At 32.4% G+C, this 17,500-nt stretch overlaps 1 protein-coding gene across 1 annotated transcript; it reads right to left on the bottom strand.

Moving 5' to 3' along the window:
- Positions 1 to 4,181: 4,181 nt before the first annotated feature.
- AspRS (aspartyl-tRNA synthetase) lies at positions 4,182 to 15,461 on the bottom strand. Its single transcript, XM_043013073.2, has 6 exons — positions 14,888 to 15,461; positions 10,637 to 10,739; positions 9,898 to 10,075; positions 7,776 to 7,915; positions 7,523 to 7,630; positions 4,182 to 7,313 (listed from the first exon to the last, which is right to left on the bottom strand). The coding sequence occupies exons 1-6, from the start codon at positions 14,908 to 14,910 to the stop codon at positions 6,273 to 6,275; spliced, it is 1,593 nt and encodes a 530-aa protein (XP_042869007.1). The 5' UTR covers positions 14,911 to 15,461; the 3' UTR covers positions 4,182 to 6,272.
- Between the last annotated feature and the right edge of the window lie 2,039 nt (positions 15,462 to 17,500).

Genomic DNA, 17,500 nt, shown 5'->3' with positions numbered 1-17,500 from the left:
ATATATATTTGATTATATATAATATAGTAATAATATATATATATATATTATATAATATATATATATTCTCTCACATATAATATATATATATATATATATATTACTTTGAATTTACCACGACTATATATCTATTATTATATATATATATTGAATATAATGCCCTAACTCTATATCTATCAAACTTATATATATATTATATAATATATATATATAGTGATTGTTATATATAATATATATATATTTATTATATATATATATATATATATAAAATATATATATATATATTATACATATATATATATTTCTTATTTATATTACATATATATATATATATATATATAAATTATATTATATATATGTTACATATATTATATATATTACATATTATATATACATATATTACATATATATCTATAATTACATATATATATTATATATTACATATATATGACTGATATATATTACATATATATATATATTCCCTAATATTAACTATATTATATATATATATATATATTAAAAGCCATAATATAATATATATATATATTATATATATATATATATATATATATACATATATATATATATATTTTACATATATATATATATATATAATATATATATATATATATATATATATATATATAACATATATATAATAAATAATATATACATATGTAATATATACATATGTAATATATACATACGTAATATATATATAATTAATATATTTATATATATATATATATATATATATATATATATATATCTATAATATATATATTATATTATATTTTTTGATAAGCAGTTTGGTTTCAGGAAGGGGAGGTCATGTATACAAATCTGTTTTTTTTTTTTGACAGCTTCTTGGATACTACAAGAGAGAGAGTTGGATGGGTAGATAACTTTGGATATGGGAACACCAAGGAAGGATTAAAGGAAAAGTAATCAAATGGATGAAAGCTTTTTTGATAGAGCACATTAATTATAGGGAAAAACTACAGGGAGAAGAGTAAGTAGAAGAGTACTTCAAATTTCAGTCTTAGCGCTGATTATATTTCTTTATTTCATCAATGATTTTTGGTCAACACCCAAGTTATCTGAATATGTTTGCAAATGATGCAAAAGCACAAAGAAGGGTAATAAACAATGAATTTTGCACATGCCTCCAAAAGGAAATCTTACTTATGTGGAGCTGGAAAATGTAATTTGATGTCAATAAATGGCATGTGGTCAGGTTTGGAAAAGTAAAAATCTATCCCTTTTTCAACACCAGTTACCAGACTTGGTACAAAACTCTGAGGTTAATGAAAAATACCTTGGAATAATCATAAACACTAAAATAAATCTAGATCATCACATAAATAAAAAGACTCATCAAATGTTAGCAAACAAAATGAGAGTATTCATGTATGTTGAGGATATGGTGAAAGAAAGACAGACAGACAGACAGACAGACAGACAGACAGACAGACAGACAGACAGACAGACAGACAGACAGAGACAGACAGACAGACAGACAGACAGACAGACAGACAGACAGACAGACAGACAGACAGACAGACAGAAAGAAAGAAAGAAAGAAAGAAAGAAAGAAAGAAAGAAAGAAAGAAAGAAAGAAAGAAAGAAAGAAAGAAAGAAAGAAAAGAAAGAAAAGAAAGAAAAGAAAGAAAAGAAAGAAAAGAAAGAGGTAATTGTGACCATCATAAGGCCTACTGCTGAATATGCGTCAGTAGTAAGGGGCCCCCATCCAAAAGAGAATATAGACAAATTAGAAAAGGAGTTGAAATAGCAGCTATAAGATGGGTGCCAATACCAAGAGATGTAAGCAACAAAGATGGATTACTGTAAATTGGACTTGGAGGAAAGAAGGAAAAGAGGTGACATGATTATGCTTTAAAACAGTGTCACAGGAAAAGTTAAGTTAGACTAGGATAAGTTTGAACACAAGAACATGAGGTCACAGTAAAAAAATATATATATAAAAAGTAAAGAAATGCGATTGGGATGTAAAAAAATCCTCTTCTCAAACAGAACTATTGAAGACAGAATATGAAAGAAAAAATATTCACATATGTACAATACAGACATTAACCGACAGATACAAACATGTGTATTTAGAAATAAATGTATTATACACCCACAGTCGCACACACAGAAATTTTCTTATTTGTATTTGTATTGTTATTCTCGTTATTGTCTTTGTATTAACCCACACAGGACGGGTGGTACAGCATGTGTACCGCGCATTCAAAAGCCCAGTTGCCAGGCGGCACAGTATTGTGCCAGCCATTCAATTGATTTAGGCCTAATAATTTGAACGCCCCGGCATTTGGACATTCAAGGCTAGAATTCCCCCGTCGGGGATGGGTTAAAATAGGATACAATTGTTAAGTAATCAAAACATTTTATGTATCAGCATTTCATGTAGGATGGTGGTTGTTATGATTAGGTGTGTGTAGCACTGTAGCATTGCTGTAAGCTACAGCAACATTATCTGACGCTGCCACTTTGCATGCCTTAGATACAAGAACCTGGTCTGACTTGCACCTAACCCTTTTCCTTACCTAACCTTACCCTTCATACCTCTTCCATGGACAAACCTGCATGGCCTGCATTAGCCAAACCTCCTGGTCAGAGATTCACCAAAGACATCAAAGTCAGTGAAGGTCATTCTGGATTCAGCTCTCTGGATTAAAAGCTGTGGTTGAACTGCAGGGGGGACACCTCCAATTTCAGGGTGGTGCCCCCTACATACCCTCCCATTTAAAAAAATTGGGTAAATCCCTTATATCAATTAAAAATTAAATAGTTTTAAGTAATTACTCAAGAGGAAAATGGGATTATCTCCTCTTCCAAGTGAGGACAACATTAAACAAATGATCTGAAAATATGCCCAAATACCCATTTTATACAGCCTCAGATTATATGGCTAGCCCCCAATGCTAGACAATGTTTCAAGGCCAAAAATACAGAATAATTCAGATTAAAGTAGTGTCTGGCACCCCTGTGTGCATCTGGTTAATTTTTGTGGCCTGATCACCTTTATTGTTCTTGTTGCCATTATCATTGCTATCATAGTTATCATTATTATGATCATTATCATTATTATTTTACACGTGTGCTTAGTCATCAAGTAGTTAACTGGCAGGCCTACCTGACCTCACCTGTTTCCCTCATTCCTTGAATTTTTTATCTAATACTATTATTATCTTTGTTAACATAATTATTACCATTGTAATAACATTAATAATAGCAATAGAAATAAAATAACTTTTCCTCAAAAATCAAAGGAATGAAGTAAACAGGTAAGGTAAGGTAGGCCTGCTACCAACCAAACTAAACAACAGTGGAGAGAGCACATGTATACATACACTTTTGGTTAAATGGCCCTAGTAGGCTTGGCAGCGACTAATTAGGATGTCATTAGAGGAAAATAAATATTAATGAAAACTGTATACAAAATTTAGCATCTGAACTCAATGTCTGTTTCTCTGGTTATCATACATCAATTGAAGGGAATACAGGAACTCATACTCGTAACTGTACCTCATACATTTGTCAACAGGATTCAAACATTTCTGCTTACATTCGTTCTCGAGCTCATCAAAGACATAGACTTCACCTTCCATGCCAATTTTTTTTTTTTCTTATAAGCGACCATAAAATCCATCTAGAAATAGTAAATATCTCTTTAAATTGTTCCAGGCATCTACTTTACCAATTTGTTTAATGTTTTTAAAGAATATTGAAGGAATTTTTTCCCCTTATTTTAATAAATAGTTATGAAATTGTTGTCAATTCATAGAACCAATATCAATGCAAAACACTTAAAAATTTTGATGACTGTAAATAGTAAACAGTTGTAACTTGGGTCTCACTTCTTCCTGATGACAATGATATTATCTTACAGGCCTATTCTAATTATGAATAAACTTTTGAAATCACATTCAAATCCATTCTATTTTCCATGAAATATGGGATTGTGTGAAGAAACTGGAGACTAGTTAATGAGAAATGCAAATTTATTTCACCTATCTTTTTGTTAGTGACAGCATTAATAATCAATAAATGTCAGATCAAGGCACATGATACATGATGAAACTTACAAGTGAAGTTCCATCAAAAGAGGTCTAAATAAGAGGAGGAAATATCAGTGACAAAATTAATACACCTTGTAACTGCATGTTGATAAATTTATAATCATTATAATTAGTTTACATCTCAGGATTGAGGTCCTACAAAAAGATTTGAGAGAGGTTTGGTTACTTGAAGAGCATAACCAAGCACAATGATTGTTAATTAAGTCAATGACTTTTGAGGATCAAATTATCACATTTTTAAGTTTTTATGAAAACACCTTGTCCTCTATAGGAATCTAACAAAAAATCTACATATTCACATATATTACGAGAGGATTGCCAGATACATATAACCCATTAAAGATAATTTTGATTGCTTTTAGTAAATATTATCTTAAAACTTATCCTTGTGACAAATCCTTCTAACCACATACTGCCAATAAGATGAGGATAGATTACTCCATAATTTCATTAATGATTCTCTTGTAACAGCTTCCATACTATTAAATATGTAGTACAACAACAGTGCACCCCTGCATCATATAGCACTCACAATTTCATACATAGATGAATAATGGATAAGAAGCCAAGCACATCTAATTCCCATTTTCGAATTCTGTTTTTATATGACTTTAAAAAAAAAATCAACATAAAATATTGAATTGTCAGTAAGGGGCAAAACTATGAGTAATAGAACTTATAATAAATCCAAAAAATTCTTTCCAGTGACACACCCAAGAGTAAAGGGTGGGCAACACACTTATTTTTCTCATCATATACTTACATCTTGAGGAATCCTTGAAGGTGATACTTACAGGAGTTCTTTTGTCTAAATTATATTTGTATGTAAGCAATCCTGTAACTGCAATGCATTACCAATAATAAGCAAGTAATATTTATAATGAAAAATGCACTATATTCATAGTTTTGACCTTTGTCAGCACTTGGGAAAAAAATAAATAAAAGTTGGCTTTCAAACTTCGTCTCTTTTCTTGAACTTTATTCCTTTATGCACACAACGTCCATGGTATATAATATCACCAATAAAACAATTTTATTAGTTATACTAAACCCTTCAAATGCATTTGATGTAAAGAATCAAGTCCCAACCACTGGAAACATTGCCAAAAAATATGTATCTTATCATTATCAATATTATTATTAAATAATATTACAAATAGAGAAGAATTATGGTTACAGCATAGGTAACATAAGGAACTGAAAAGAAAAAAAAGAAAGAAAAAAAAAAAAAAAAAAATTATCTACTAGTAGAAAATTCCTAAGGGATTGATGAATCAATTGTCGAGCAGTTTTTCTTTTTCATTTTAGCGGCATTTAATACCTACATTAACTCTAGGTGAACAGCCTATCAACAATGTACAAATCAGAATAAATAAATGCAACTGCCATTTCACTTGATACAGATATATTATATGTGTTTTTGTTAACCTCATTAAGAAAGATGACAATGTTTGTTGTAACAGATAACCTGACTTTTGTTACGAACACTGGTGAGACACACAGGTTTGGATACCAGGACTTTTCTGCTCTATTATAATCTCTTAAAATTGGTTGCTCAGTAAAACACAGGAATTATTACCAACACTTACAAATAGAAAAACAAAGCAACCTCTTAGAGGAGAAAAGAAGAGATAATCCCGCAGGATTTACTGCACTTAATTATCCAACTGAAACATTAAAAAACAGCAAGATACAAATAAACTCTTAGGTTATACATACATTTCCCATACTTAACATTTTCTTTGAAGTGAACTCTTTGATAGTGATGTATTTGGCTAAAGAGAGATTAAGGCACCTTTCGCATTCATGATTTTCTTGTATTACAACCACAGCAGACACTTCATCAACAGATGGAAGAATTAATGTAGATATGCCTTCATCACAGTGTCATAATGATATGTGTGCATGTATATATGCAGATGTATACATATACATATATATACACGCATACACACTCTCACACACAACTGCATCTGGAATAGTGTGAAGTACATGTCTATACTTACAAATTTATAGATAATAAATTTGAAAAGATCTTCAATACTCTTACAGTAACAAAATTATTAAGTTTCGTTTCACATACTTTGATGCTCATTAGCCAATCATAAGTTAAGAAAGTCTTTATAAGGAATGATGCCTATTTTCAGGTGTACTTCTTAGTCTTATGAATTAAGGAGTGATTCTCTTGGGGTCCCTTGGGAACATGGAGGTCTTCCTAATGTTATCCAGACCAAGATACAGCATAGTGACTCTCTCCAGGCCTATACCTCCACCAGCATGGGGTGGGCATCCATACTTGAAGGAATCAATGTATGACTGAATTGTATGGATGGGTATTCCATGTGCATTAGCCCTCTCAACGAGAAAATCAGCATCATGAATTCGCTGTGCCCCTGACAGAATTTCTTCTCCTCGCATAAACATATCATAGGAGTTGCTCCACTTGGAGTCTGATGGATCTGGCATAGTGTAGAAAGGTCTTACAGCAAGAGGGTATTTGTCCAAAATGTAAAAATCGGTGTCATACTTTGCTTTTACAAGGCGCCCCAAAAACTTCTCATTTGGAGTGCTTAGGTCTTCTGTGTCTTCCATTTCTATTCCAGCTTCTTTCAACATAGCAACTCCTTCCCTGTACTCTAAAATCAAAGGTGGATCAAGAAATTTGAAGGGTTCAGCTGGAAACTGCTTATTCACAATAGCAATTTCTTCGGCATAATTGTCACGAAGTCCCCTAAAAATTTCTGTGAACATCTGGCCAATAACATGTACAGCTTCATGATAATGGTGTATAAAAGCCATTTCAAGATCAAGACCAACAAACTCTGTTAAATGCCTATGAGTGTTAGAATTCTCTGCTCTAAATACAGGACCAATTGTAAAAACTTTCCCAAAATCAGCTGCAATTGCCATCTGCTTGTACAACTGTGGACTTTGTGCGAGAAAGGCTTCTTTTTCAAAATATTTCATACCAAAAACATTTGCTCCTCCTTCAGATGCTGCTGAAATAAGCTTAGGGCACATAACTTCGGTAAATCCTTTAGCCCTCAATGCTTCCCTGAAGAGGTGACAGACACCACCTTCCAACCTGAAGATAGCTTGATTGGTAGGAGTTCTCAGGTCAAGAATACGGTTATCCAATCTTGTGTCTTGATTGACCTTGATTTGTAAACCATCAGATTCCTCTGCTTCAGGACGCATGGCATCTTCAATCTGGAAATTTTCAATATTTGCTGGATTGCTATTGCATGGGAATTTACGCATGCATCACTTTTTTATGCATAATCCTTTTTCTTAATAAGACAATTGTGACCAATAACAATAATCAATAATCAATCATAATGATAATGAAAACTAAAACTAAAAACAACTGTGGATTCTTTATAAAATTACAGAAAATGATGACATGGGAAATAAAATACCTGCAAAGGCAGCCGTGGTGATGAAGAGGAAACTGCAAATACTTTTGAAACATGGATCTCCACATCCTGTACACTGCATGACTCTACCTTCTGATCTGCAACCACCACCTGCGAGCAAACAAAGTTTAAAATAATGAAAAAAATCATTGTAACAATGTCTACCAATATGTACCAGCATGATACACATAATGAAAAAAAAGTTAATTCTCATTTTTTTCCTAAAGGAATCTAAACTGGCAAACAAAAAACATACCTTTCCTTCAACATCAATAATGCTTTCTTTGTTGATGTTGCAGACATATTTTATCATCTGCTTAGACACCTTCTCTCCCACAGCTATTACACACTGAACAGTGTTTTCCCGACATCTTAACACAAAGAAAGCTTGTTTACCTGTTAAAAAAAAAAATAATAATAAATAATAAAACTAAAATAATAATAATAAAAAATACACACACACAAACACACACATTTACAAAACAAACATACTAAACAGCATTGTGATTCTTGAAAGCAGTAGTCAGTAGTTAGTAGTCATCAAAAATAAGAAAAACTATGTACTGTTCCTTTTAGGGCACATATTTTTGGTTCATATACTTACAATATTCATTTTATGAAGCTAAATAGGGGAAAGATAAAAACCTAAACATTGAGCTGGGAGAGAGATTACACTAGTAATAACTTTACTCTGCCTTAACCTTTTGATCTTTGTTGGGTAAAATAAACTTTCTGAATCAAACTCATTAAATAATGATTTCTTATGATTTCTTAGTCTTCAATAAGTTATATATATTTAACCCATTCATGCCGGGGCGGAATTTTGCTCACTCCCAGTCATGCCAGGAAGATATCAAGTGCACAATGGTTCGTGCCGGGGTGTTTTCCCGCTGCGCGAGGTCATGCTGACGCTCACAGAGCATTTTTCACCCGCCCTATCCTTATGGTTTGCGTGATTGCGTCTACATTGTAAAGGCACGTAAATATATTGCCATGTTCAGAGGAGTGAATTTAGTAAAAAAACATGTGACAGTAATGCCTATTTAGTTTTATTTGATTGAACTTTGCCTATATTCTTCACTTATATGTGAAAATAACAAAGGAAAGTGGAAGCAATCTCTTAGAGGGGCATCAATAAACGTTTTATACTTTTTCTTTTTTTTTACCAACACGAAAAGAAGAACAATATGAATAATCATACACATACATATGAGTATGTAAATGTACCTCGTGACATGATATCACCGGTAATCAACAAATTGTAAGCAGTATTGCATTAGTAATTTTTTACTTTATTCTATTTCTTGGCCAATCACATTTGATTTTACAGTAGTTTTTCGACTTGGATCTTTCTATTCAACCTGTCAAGAAGCAGAAATTACCATGATATCATCAATATCACGTAGTTTTCCGACGTCATTTTTTTAAAGTTATGTCTTATTTTATGACACTCAAACACTTAAACTAAAATAACAGAGTTTAAGAAATTATGTAAAATTATCATATTTGAGAACAATCTAGCAATCTATTGCTGATGTTTCAGCGCATCAACACTGGGCTCCCGTCTCTTGCCGTTCCCCGGGTCCGTGGACATTTTTTGACCCCATGATAGCAAGTCAACTGGCGCTAATGGGTTAAGGGCCCAGAATCCAACTTTTATCTATCACAGAGTAACAGTTTTTTTTTATTTTATTAATGGTTAATGTGTCTGAATGATCATATCCACAATATAAATTAACTATCAATTATTCTAATAAAGTTCTTATTTAATCTTGAATATATTAAAATCACCTTTATTCTGTTACTCTTAACTAAATATACTGAGAGTGAGTGAGTGAGTGAGTGAGTGAGTGAGTGAGTGAGTGAGTGAGTGAGTGAGTGAGTGAGTGAGTGAGTGAGTGAGTGAGTGAGTGAGTGAGTGAGTGAGTGTGTGTGTGTGTGTGTGTGTGTGTGTGTGTGTGTGTGTGTGTGTGTGTGTGTGTGTGTGTGTGTGCGCGCGCGCACGTGCATACATACAAATATAAGTACATACATTCCTGGATATGTAGATATAGATAGACATATATATTTATAATTAAATAAATTCTAGATCATCTGCAAAATATACATATATTTTTAATTTTCATCCATTTACTTTTTGGAAAGAATCAAAATTATCAAAATTATCAAAAACCACAAGGTAATTAATCTTGAAATGCTCTCAATTGTAATTGATATCCCCACTAAATCTGGATGTGACAGCATGTCTGATACCATGCAGAATGTACGATAATCTTACAAACAGTTAGTCTTGTTTTTTTAACTCAAACTTTTAGTAGAATTAATAAATGTCAAACGACTCTTCTTCACCAATAAAACTAATGCAAAAATGTACCTACCTTTCCCCCTAGATGTATGAAGACGTGCACGTATCAACACAGTCTGGTTGGCCAAGTTCTTCCCAAGGTCACTGATCTCAGTGTGTTTAACATCCAGTTTCTGCTGACTCTTATTCATAGGTAAATCGCCATAGCAACCTTCAGCACAGTCTTCTTCTGGTCCTTCATTATTGCCATCCTGTGAAGGAATCACATATCAGCTGGTTTTTGTTTGAGAGAAAAAGAGACATTTCTCATTTTTTTCTTGATCTATTTCTAGCATTGTTAAAACTGATTTAATTGAAGCAATGTAATTAGTGTCGAGTGAAAACAAGTAAATGAGAAAATCACAATTTACCAACACCTTTTTCCAAAATAGTGGGGGTAGGGGGAGGGAGAAGGCAAGGGAAATGGGGAAGGGGAAGGGGAAGGGGAAGGGAGGGAAAGAGAATAAGAGAGAGAGAGAGAGAGAGAGAGAGAGAGAGAGAGAGAGAGAGAGAGAGAGAGAGAGAGAGAGAGAGAGAGAGAGAGAGAGAGAGAGAGAGAGAGAGAGAGAGAGAGAGAGAGAGAGAGAGAGAGAGATGGAGAGAGAGAGATATGGAGAGAGACAGACAATAGAGAGAGAGACAGATAGAGATAGATTGGGAGAGAGAGAGGGGAGGTAATAATAACACTAATAAGAGTAAAATAAACAAATCGCTTTTTCAAGGACTTTCCTTAAAACTGGATGATATAGCAAAGTTATATTTGGTAAACTTACATTAGCTGTAGCATTCTGGGATTTATATTCAGCCTTCTTGGCTGCTTTCTCTGCTGCCTTTTGTGCTTTCTTCAATGCCTTCTTGCTGGGTCCGTCAGCCAAGCTAATGAAAGAAAATTTTGGTGAGTAACACATGTATTATGATGTGGGATCTATTTTCATGCATTACAAATAAAACCATGGTAATGGTAATAACAGTAATAGATGCAGTAGTAATATTATGTATATGTGCTTATGAGTATGTAGCTATTTGTATATGCACATATACAAATGGGCCATGTAATGACATGTAATGACATGACATCAGTAGCTAACTTCCAAGATAAGTTTTCAGGGGATGTCATTACCTTTATATTTGCCCATCACATCAATTACTATTATCACAGCATTACACTGTAACTAAAAGAACCTAGACTAGGGACTAGAAGGGACTAAAACTTCCTCTGCTTCATTAAACCAAACCTTCCTCTACTACATACACATGTTCTGGATTGGTTTCCTATTCAAGTTTTTGTTACACCTGGCAAGAGTTTATGAATAAAAGAATTAGTGTTTTTATAGTGCTGATTTCTGTATTTTTCATGCAGTTATGACAGATGATAAAGTAAAATAGTATTATAACAAATCTTTGGCATTATGAGATATATCAGCCAACACAATTCCCTCTTCTTGTGTTGCTAGGTCGTTGATCATTCTTTCCATACCAATTTATAAAAATGAAAGAGGGGTAACTCAGGTTGGGTGAAAAATGGAATGGGAAGAAGGGGAAAAGATAGAGGGAAGGAAGAAACTTGGAGAAGAGGGAAGAGAGGGTGGGATTTTGGGAGTAAGATCCAATATATTATAAAAGTTATGATAAATAACCAGCTCAATGAAAATTGAATATTTGTTAAAAGATAAACTGGAAACTGATATATTACAAGATATACAGCTTTGTTAACCAATTGTGTACAGGTGTCACTATATACATGACACAGGAGCTCTGGCCTGACGACACATCATGATGTACATGATCAGGGATTTTGGTTCACTGTTATTTTATTGTGCTATGAGTTCTAAGTAGGTGATGATGATAACTGCAGTCATAATTACTATAATTGCCATAATATTAAGCAAAATTGGTTTCACCTAACATCCAAAACCTAGATGGCACCACTTTCTTTTAGCACCAGCAGGAGAGAGAGCCTTGAATGGCACCCATCCACAGTCTCTAGCAAGCACTATCTTTATAAAGCGATGGCACACAGCAAGTTGCCAACCTCTTGCTCTAAAGTACCACAGATGAAGGATGTGCAGGCAGATCAGGAAGAGGAAGGTAATTCAAACCATGCCCAATGTCTAGAATGTGCCCCTATGCCAGTAGAGATGCCTTTTACTGTGGCACTCACAATCATAAGCACAAGTTTCATTTCTCTTCCCAATATCTTCATTGTGGATGGTTTTATGTTTCACATTTATTCATGACAGCGCATAAATACGAAAAAATAAAATTGCTTTTTGTCCCCACAGAAAACATCAATACTTCTATCACACTGAGTATAAAGAAAATAATGAACTGATATGTACCCTAACCTACAAATCTAGTCAACTGCAGCATTGATAGAGCCTGTTATATTACAGATACAAGTCTCTAAACACAGTAAGACACACCAAAATTAAAACACAAAAATGATTCTAGCTTTACAATGAAAACTAAAAGAGTGGGAAAAGTCAAGGTATGTTGCATGAAGCTGCCTTGCTCTGAAATAAAAGCCATCCCTGGAGACACACACACACACGCAAGCGAATCTATCCTCCATCAGCAATGGTTAACCCATTAGCAGCGGATGGTATGATTTGCTGCAAAGGCAGAGTCGGTCATAGACGCGGATGGCATCATGCCAGACATGTAAAACAGCCATCCTACTGCACAGACCTTTTTTTAATACCGCGACCAATGGGTTAATCAAGCATTAATAATTTTTGTTAAGCTGAATGCATAAAGATGTTCATATAACTCAAATTGTCCTATTCATGGTGCATTGTCTGACTATTTAATGGCAGTCTTTCATTATGTATGGCCTTCAATGAAGGAAAAAAAGGAAAGATCTAGTCTGGAAACTAGCTAGTATGAGAATTCTTGCTCTTATGTCACCAGTAATAGCTATGTCCCCCGGCAGCAATTCCAACACAGATATGGAATTAGGCAACAACATCACATGCCTAATGCAATTTAAGTTGATGTTAACACATATATATATATATATATATATATATATAATATATATATATATATATATATATATATATATATATATATATATATATATATATATATATATATATATATATATATATATATATAATATATATATATATATATATATATATATATATATATATATATATATATATATATATATATATATATATATATATATATATATATATATATATATATATATATATATATATATATATATATATATATATATATAATATATATATATATATATATATTATATATATATATATATATATATATATATATATATATATATATATATATATATATATATATATATATATATATTCATATATATGTATATATATATATATATATATATATATATATATATATATATATATACATATATATATATTATATATATATATATATAATATATAATATATATATTATATATATATATATATATATATATATATATACATATATTTATATATACATATATTTATATATACATATATTTATATATACATATATTTACATATATATATTTACATATGTTTACATATATATAAACACATATCTATCTATCTATCTATCTATATATATATATATATATATATATGAGAAAGATGGTAGAATGCAGTAACGCATTTAATATAGATATACAAATTTTACCTCCCTGACCGGGACTCAAACCCGCGCCGTAAGATTGACAGGCACGGTGGTGAGACCGATCAGCTACTCGACCCGCTAAAAGAATTGTTCTACCAGACGCCTTCTGAGACGTCATGGAACTTACCTATGTGCTCTTAGCAGAGCAGTGATAGCGAATTTTCACGGACAATTCCCGCAGGCTCTCAGCAGCAACGGAATCACAAATTCAAGTCCCAAATCAGGTTACCAAGGTTATATATATGTGAGAAAGATGGTAGAATGCAGTAACGCATTTAATATAAATATACAAATTTTACCTCCCTGTCCGGGACTCGAACCCGCGCCGTAAGATTGACAGTCACGGTGTTGAAACCGATCGGCTGCTCTGCTAAGAGCAAATAGGTAAATTCCATGACGTCTCATAAGGTGTCTGGTAAGGCAATTCTTTTAACGGGTCAAGTACCCGATTGGTTTCAACACCGTGCCTGTCAGTCTTACGGCGCTGGTTCGAGTCCCGGTCAGGGAGGTACAATTTGTATATCTATTCCACACCATCGCAATAAACTAGAGACTCCGTGATCTGAACTTGTCATGCTGGATTGCCTGCACGTTTAGTAGGTGACCCTCACCATTAGAGTAGGCAATCAGCCCTCCCCCAACTGTGTGAAAATTAATTTGCGGAAAGAGTTCATTCAGGGAAAATAGCCATATTGTAGGGTATAAGTGTACACCTGCGGCATTCTCCACTAAAGTCTGTTGTGGAACCCTTATTGGGTGTGGCCCACACCCAAATGTGTTTGAGTATTGAAGTCATAGCAATTGTAGATAACTACAACAGCATACAGTGAGCTTAAAACTCGGAGTAATGTTGCATTCTGTAAATCATACTGTTTTAATTAGCATAAAAATAATTACTTGTGAAACAATTAGGAATACTTTTGCCACACCAACCCTAAATTGTCTTCTACTACAACGTCCACGTGAACACCCACACGTGGTGTGCCCAGACTAGAGTATGGTTGAGCAAAATGATTTTGAGGAGAATATCTCCAGTGTGCACTTGGCATACAAGCTGGTGTACAGTTCAAGTGCACACATAAATGATTTACTGCACACTTGAGTTTTCGTACTGCCATACCCGAGGTCTCGTTTGAAACTGCCATAATATGCAGTTTGGTGGAAAGGTTAGGAAACAATGATGGTAAATGTACCAATAATACATTTTATGAAGAAACCAACACCACCACCTATATAGTCAAGTGACAGTAGGTCTGCATCACAAATAATCAATCAACCAATATCCTATACTACTTATATAGTCCCTTTTACAAACATAATTCACAATATTCATTAAAAAAAACTCTTACTTTTCCTTATTATCGTCCGCCATGGTTGTCCTGAAGGAAGAGCGAGTGTCTCCGCACCAGCTGTCGAGCGCACGAGTGAGGCAGCGCCGCCGGGGCCTTATATCCCTCTTCAGATATCGAGATTCTTTCTCTTGTGCCCCGTGTGGAACGAGGCTTCACCTTTAGGACTTTCCCTTTCTCTCTCTCTTTTTTGGGTATTTCATCTACTCATTCTAGTGTATCTGTGCTTGAAGTAGCGAAATTGATTGTAAAATGTTATCAACGCAAGTCGGAGAATGGGATGACTCGGGTGAAGGCAGCATGGAGGGTTATTTTTTCTCTTGGATGACGGCTGATGAAAGACTTTCTATACTAGCATAAGCTTTTTTTTGCAATACCTTTGATGGGTTGCATTAAATTATGAAATGCTCGTCTCAGTTACGTAGTTAATGTAATGAATTACTTCAGCCTTAATAAATACAGTTCAAGGGATTGGTACAATTGTTATAAAGGACAAGTACACGTTTTTTTTTTTTCTAAATTAATATATTACATGCAAGTCGGCCATAATGAATAGATAACTGTGTACAACTGCAGCTGTTGTACATGAAGGTTATCTGATGATATGGAATATCGATAAGATATGAAAGAGTATCCTTGGTCTTAGCATAAGAATGTGAACGTTGAAAAAATGTTGAGAAACTTTTTTAAGTTCCATGACATTGTTATCATTATAATTTTTTATCATTGCACTCTTATGATAATTCTATTATCATTGTCATTCATGATTATTAACACTATTCTATTAATATGGTTATTATTGTTAAATTATAATTATCATATTAATATTATTGAATAATGATGTTATTTTTGTTATCACTATTACATTCATCATTATTATTGTTGCTATCATTATTATCATTATTGTTGCTATCATTATTGTTATCAACATTATTATCTTTATTATCATTACTATCATTCTTCTTACTATTATTATCATTATAATTATCATTATAATTTTATTATCATTATATTGATTATGATGATTATCATAATAATCCTTATTATTATCACGACTGTAATTGTTATGATAATTGGCATTGTCCTTATTTCATTGTTATTATCATCATTGTTATTATTAATATTCCTGTTATGATTGTTGTTATTATTATTATTGTAGTTATCATTGCCATTAATATTATAATTTTTATCATCATTATTATTAGTATTAGTAATCTTTATCATTATTGCTATCATTACTATTACAAACATTATCATTATTATATTATATTATATCATTATCAATATGATAATATCATTATTATTATCATTATTAATTATCTCGTCCTCGGAATTAATGTAGTTCCTAGGACGAGATGATAACATACCCTTACGTTGTGAGTCATTCGGTTTCATTTGTACCTTTTTATACATTTGTTTTTATTGTTACCAATATTGTTATTACTATTATCATCATTGTTATTAATATTATTATCATTGTTATTATTATCAAAATAATTATTATCATTACAATTATTGCTATTAGATCATTATCATCATTGTTATTATATTATAACCATAATTATTTTTGGTATTTTATTATCAACATTATCAGTTACATTTTTTATCATTAGTATTATCATTAATACCATTATCATCATCACAGTCATCTTCAAAGATATTTCTGTCCATGGTGCTATGCTACAATGATTGTCATGAATATTACTATCATCATTGTTTTTGTTGTGGTTGTAATTATCATTGTTATTACTATTATCATTGTTATTATCATCGTTCTTATCAATATCAATATAATAACAATTGTTTTGTTATCGCCATTAATATTACTATTATGCTGTTATATTGTCATTATCATTACTGTCATTGTTATCACGTCATTATTATCATTATGTTCATTGTTATCACCATCACTATTGCCATTACTATTTCATTATCATACTTTCAGTTATCATTATCATTGTTATTATCCTTAGTATTGTTATCATCGTCATTATCCTTAATATTGTTATCATCGTCACCATTATTATTAGAATGGTGTTGTAGTTGTTATTACTGTAATTAATACCATTGCTATCATATACAGTATTATCACTGTCATATTGCATATTACATTTTATCTTTTCTCATGTGATGACTGATTTCACCGAACTTTGGGCCGCCGATTTTTTTTGAAAGTTTTGGTCTATTACATCACGTTTTCGAAAATCGAACTCTTGCTTTCTCTATCAGTTCCCACTCAGACCTCATTTTCAATACCAAGACGAACTAAATAAATTCAGTCAGCTCTAAAAATTATAAAGTAAATTGTGACACGGTCGAGTGCTGCTTTTCTCAACCTCTGGGTCGTGATCCAAAATTTGGTCACCAATATATTTACTTGGGCCGCCGATGTCTGATAAGTCGCTTTATCAGGCAGGGGCATAATTTTGGGTTGCTATTCAGAAAGGTTAAGAACAATTGGTATTTAAATCTTATTTATCACTCGAAAGATGCTACATAAGTTTAAATCCACTACTCCACAAGGGGATTGGGTGATACGGGGATTTTTAACACTTCAAGGGACAAAATGCATTTTCACCGTAACCTAAATAACTTTCATAATTCTATATATCG

This window comes from Penaeus japonicus, unplaced genomic scaffold, assembly GCF_977035675.1.
Source record: "Penaeus japonicus unplaced genomic scaffold, GWHDUDI00000001_assembly GWHDUDI00000014, whole genome shotgun sequence".
NCBI classification, from domain to species: domain Eukaryota; kingdom Metazoa; phylum Arthropoda; class Malacostraca; order Decapoda; family Penaeidae; genus Penaeus; species Penaeus japonicus.
The sequence above is the reverse complement of the archived record's forward strand: the minus strand, read 5'-3'. Positions and strand labels throughout refer to the sequence as shown.

Excerpts from the sequence above, each read along its gene's own strand:
- AspRS (XM_043013073.2), bottom strand. The coding sequence starts at position 14,910 with ATGGCGGACGATAATAAGGAAAA. Across the intron at positions 10,740-14,887 it reads GCGGACGATAATAAGGAAAA|CTTGGCTGACGGACCCAGCA; the intron begins GTAAGAGTTTTT and ends TTCTTTCATTAG. Across the intron at positions 7,314-7,522 it reads CACCACGGCTGCCTTTGCAG|ATTGAAGATGCCATGCGTCC; the intron begins GTATTTTATTTC and ends GAAAATTTCCAG.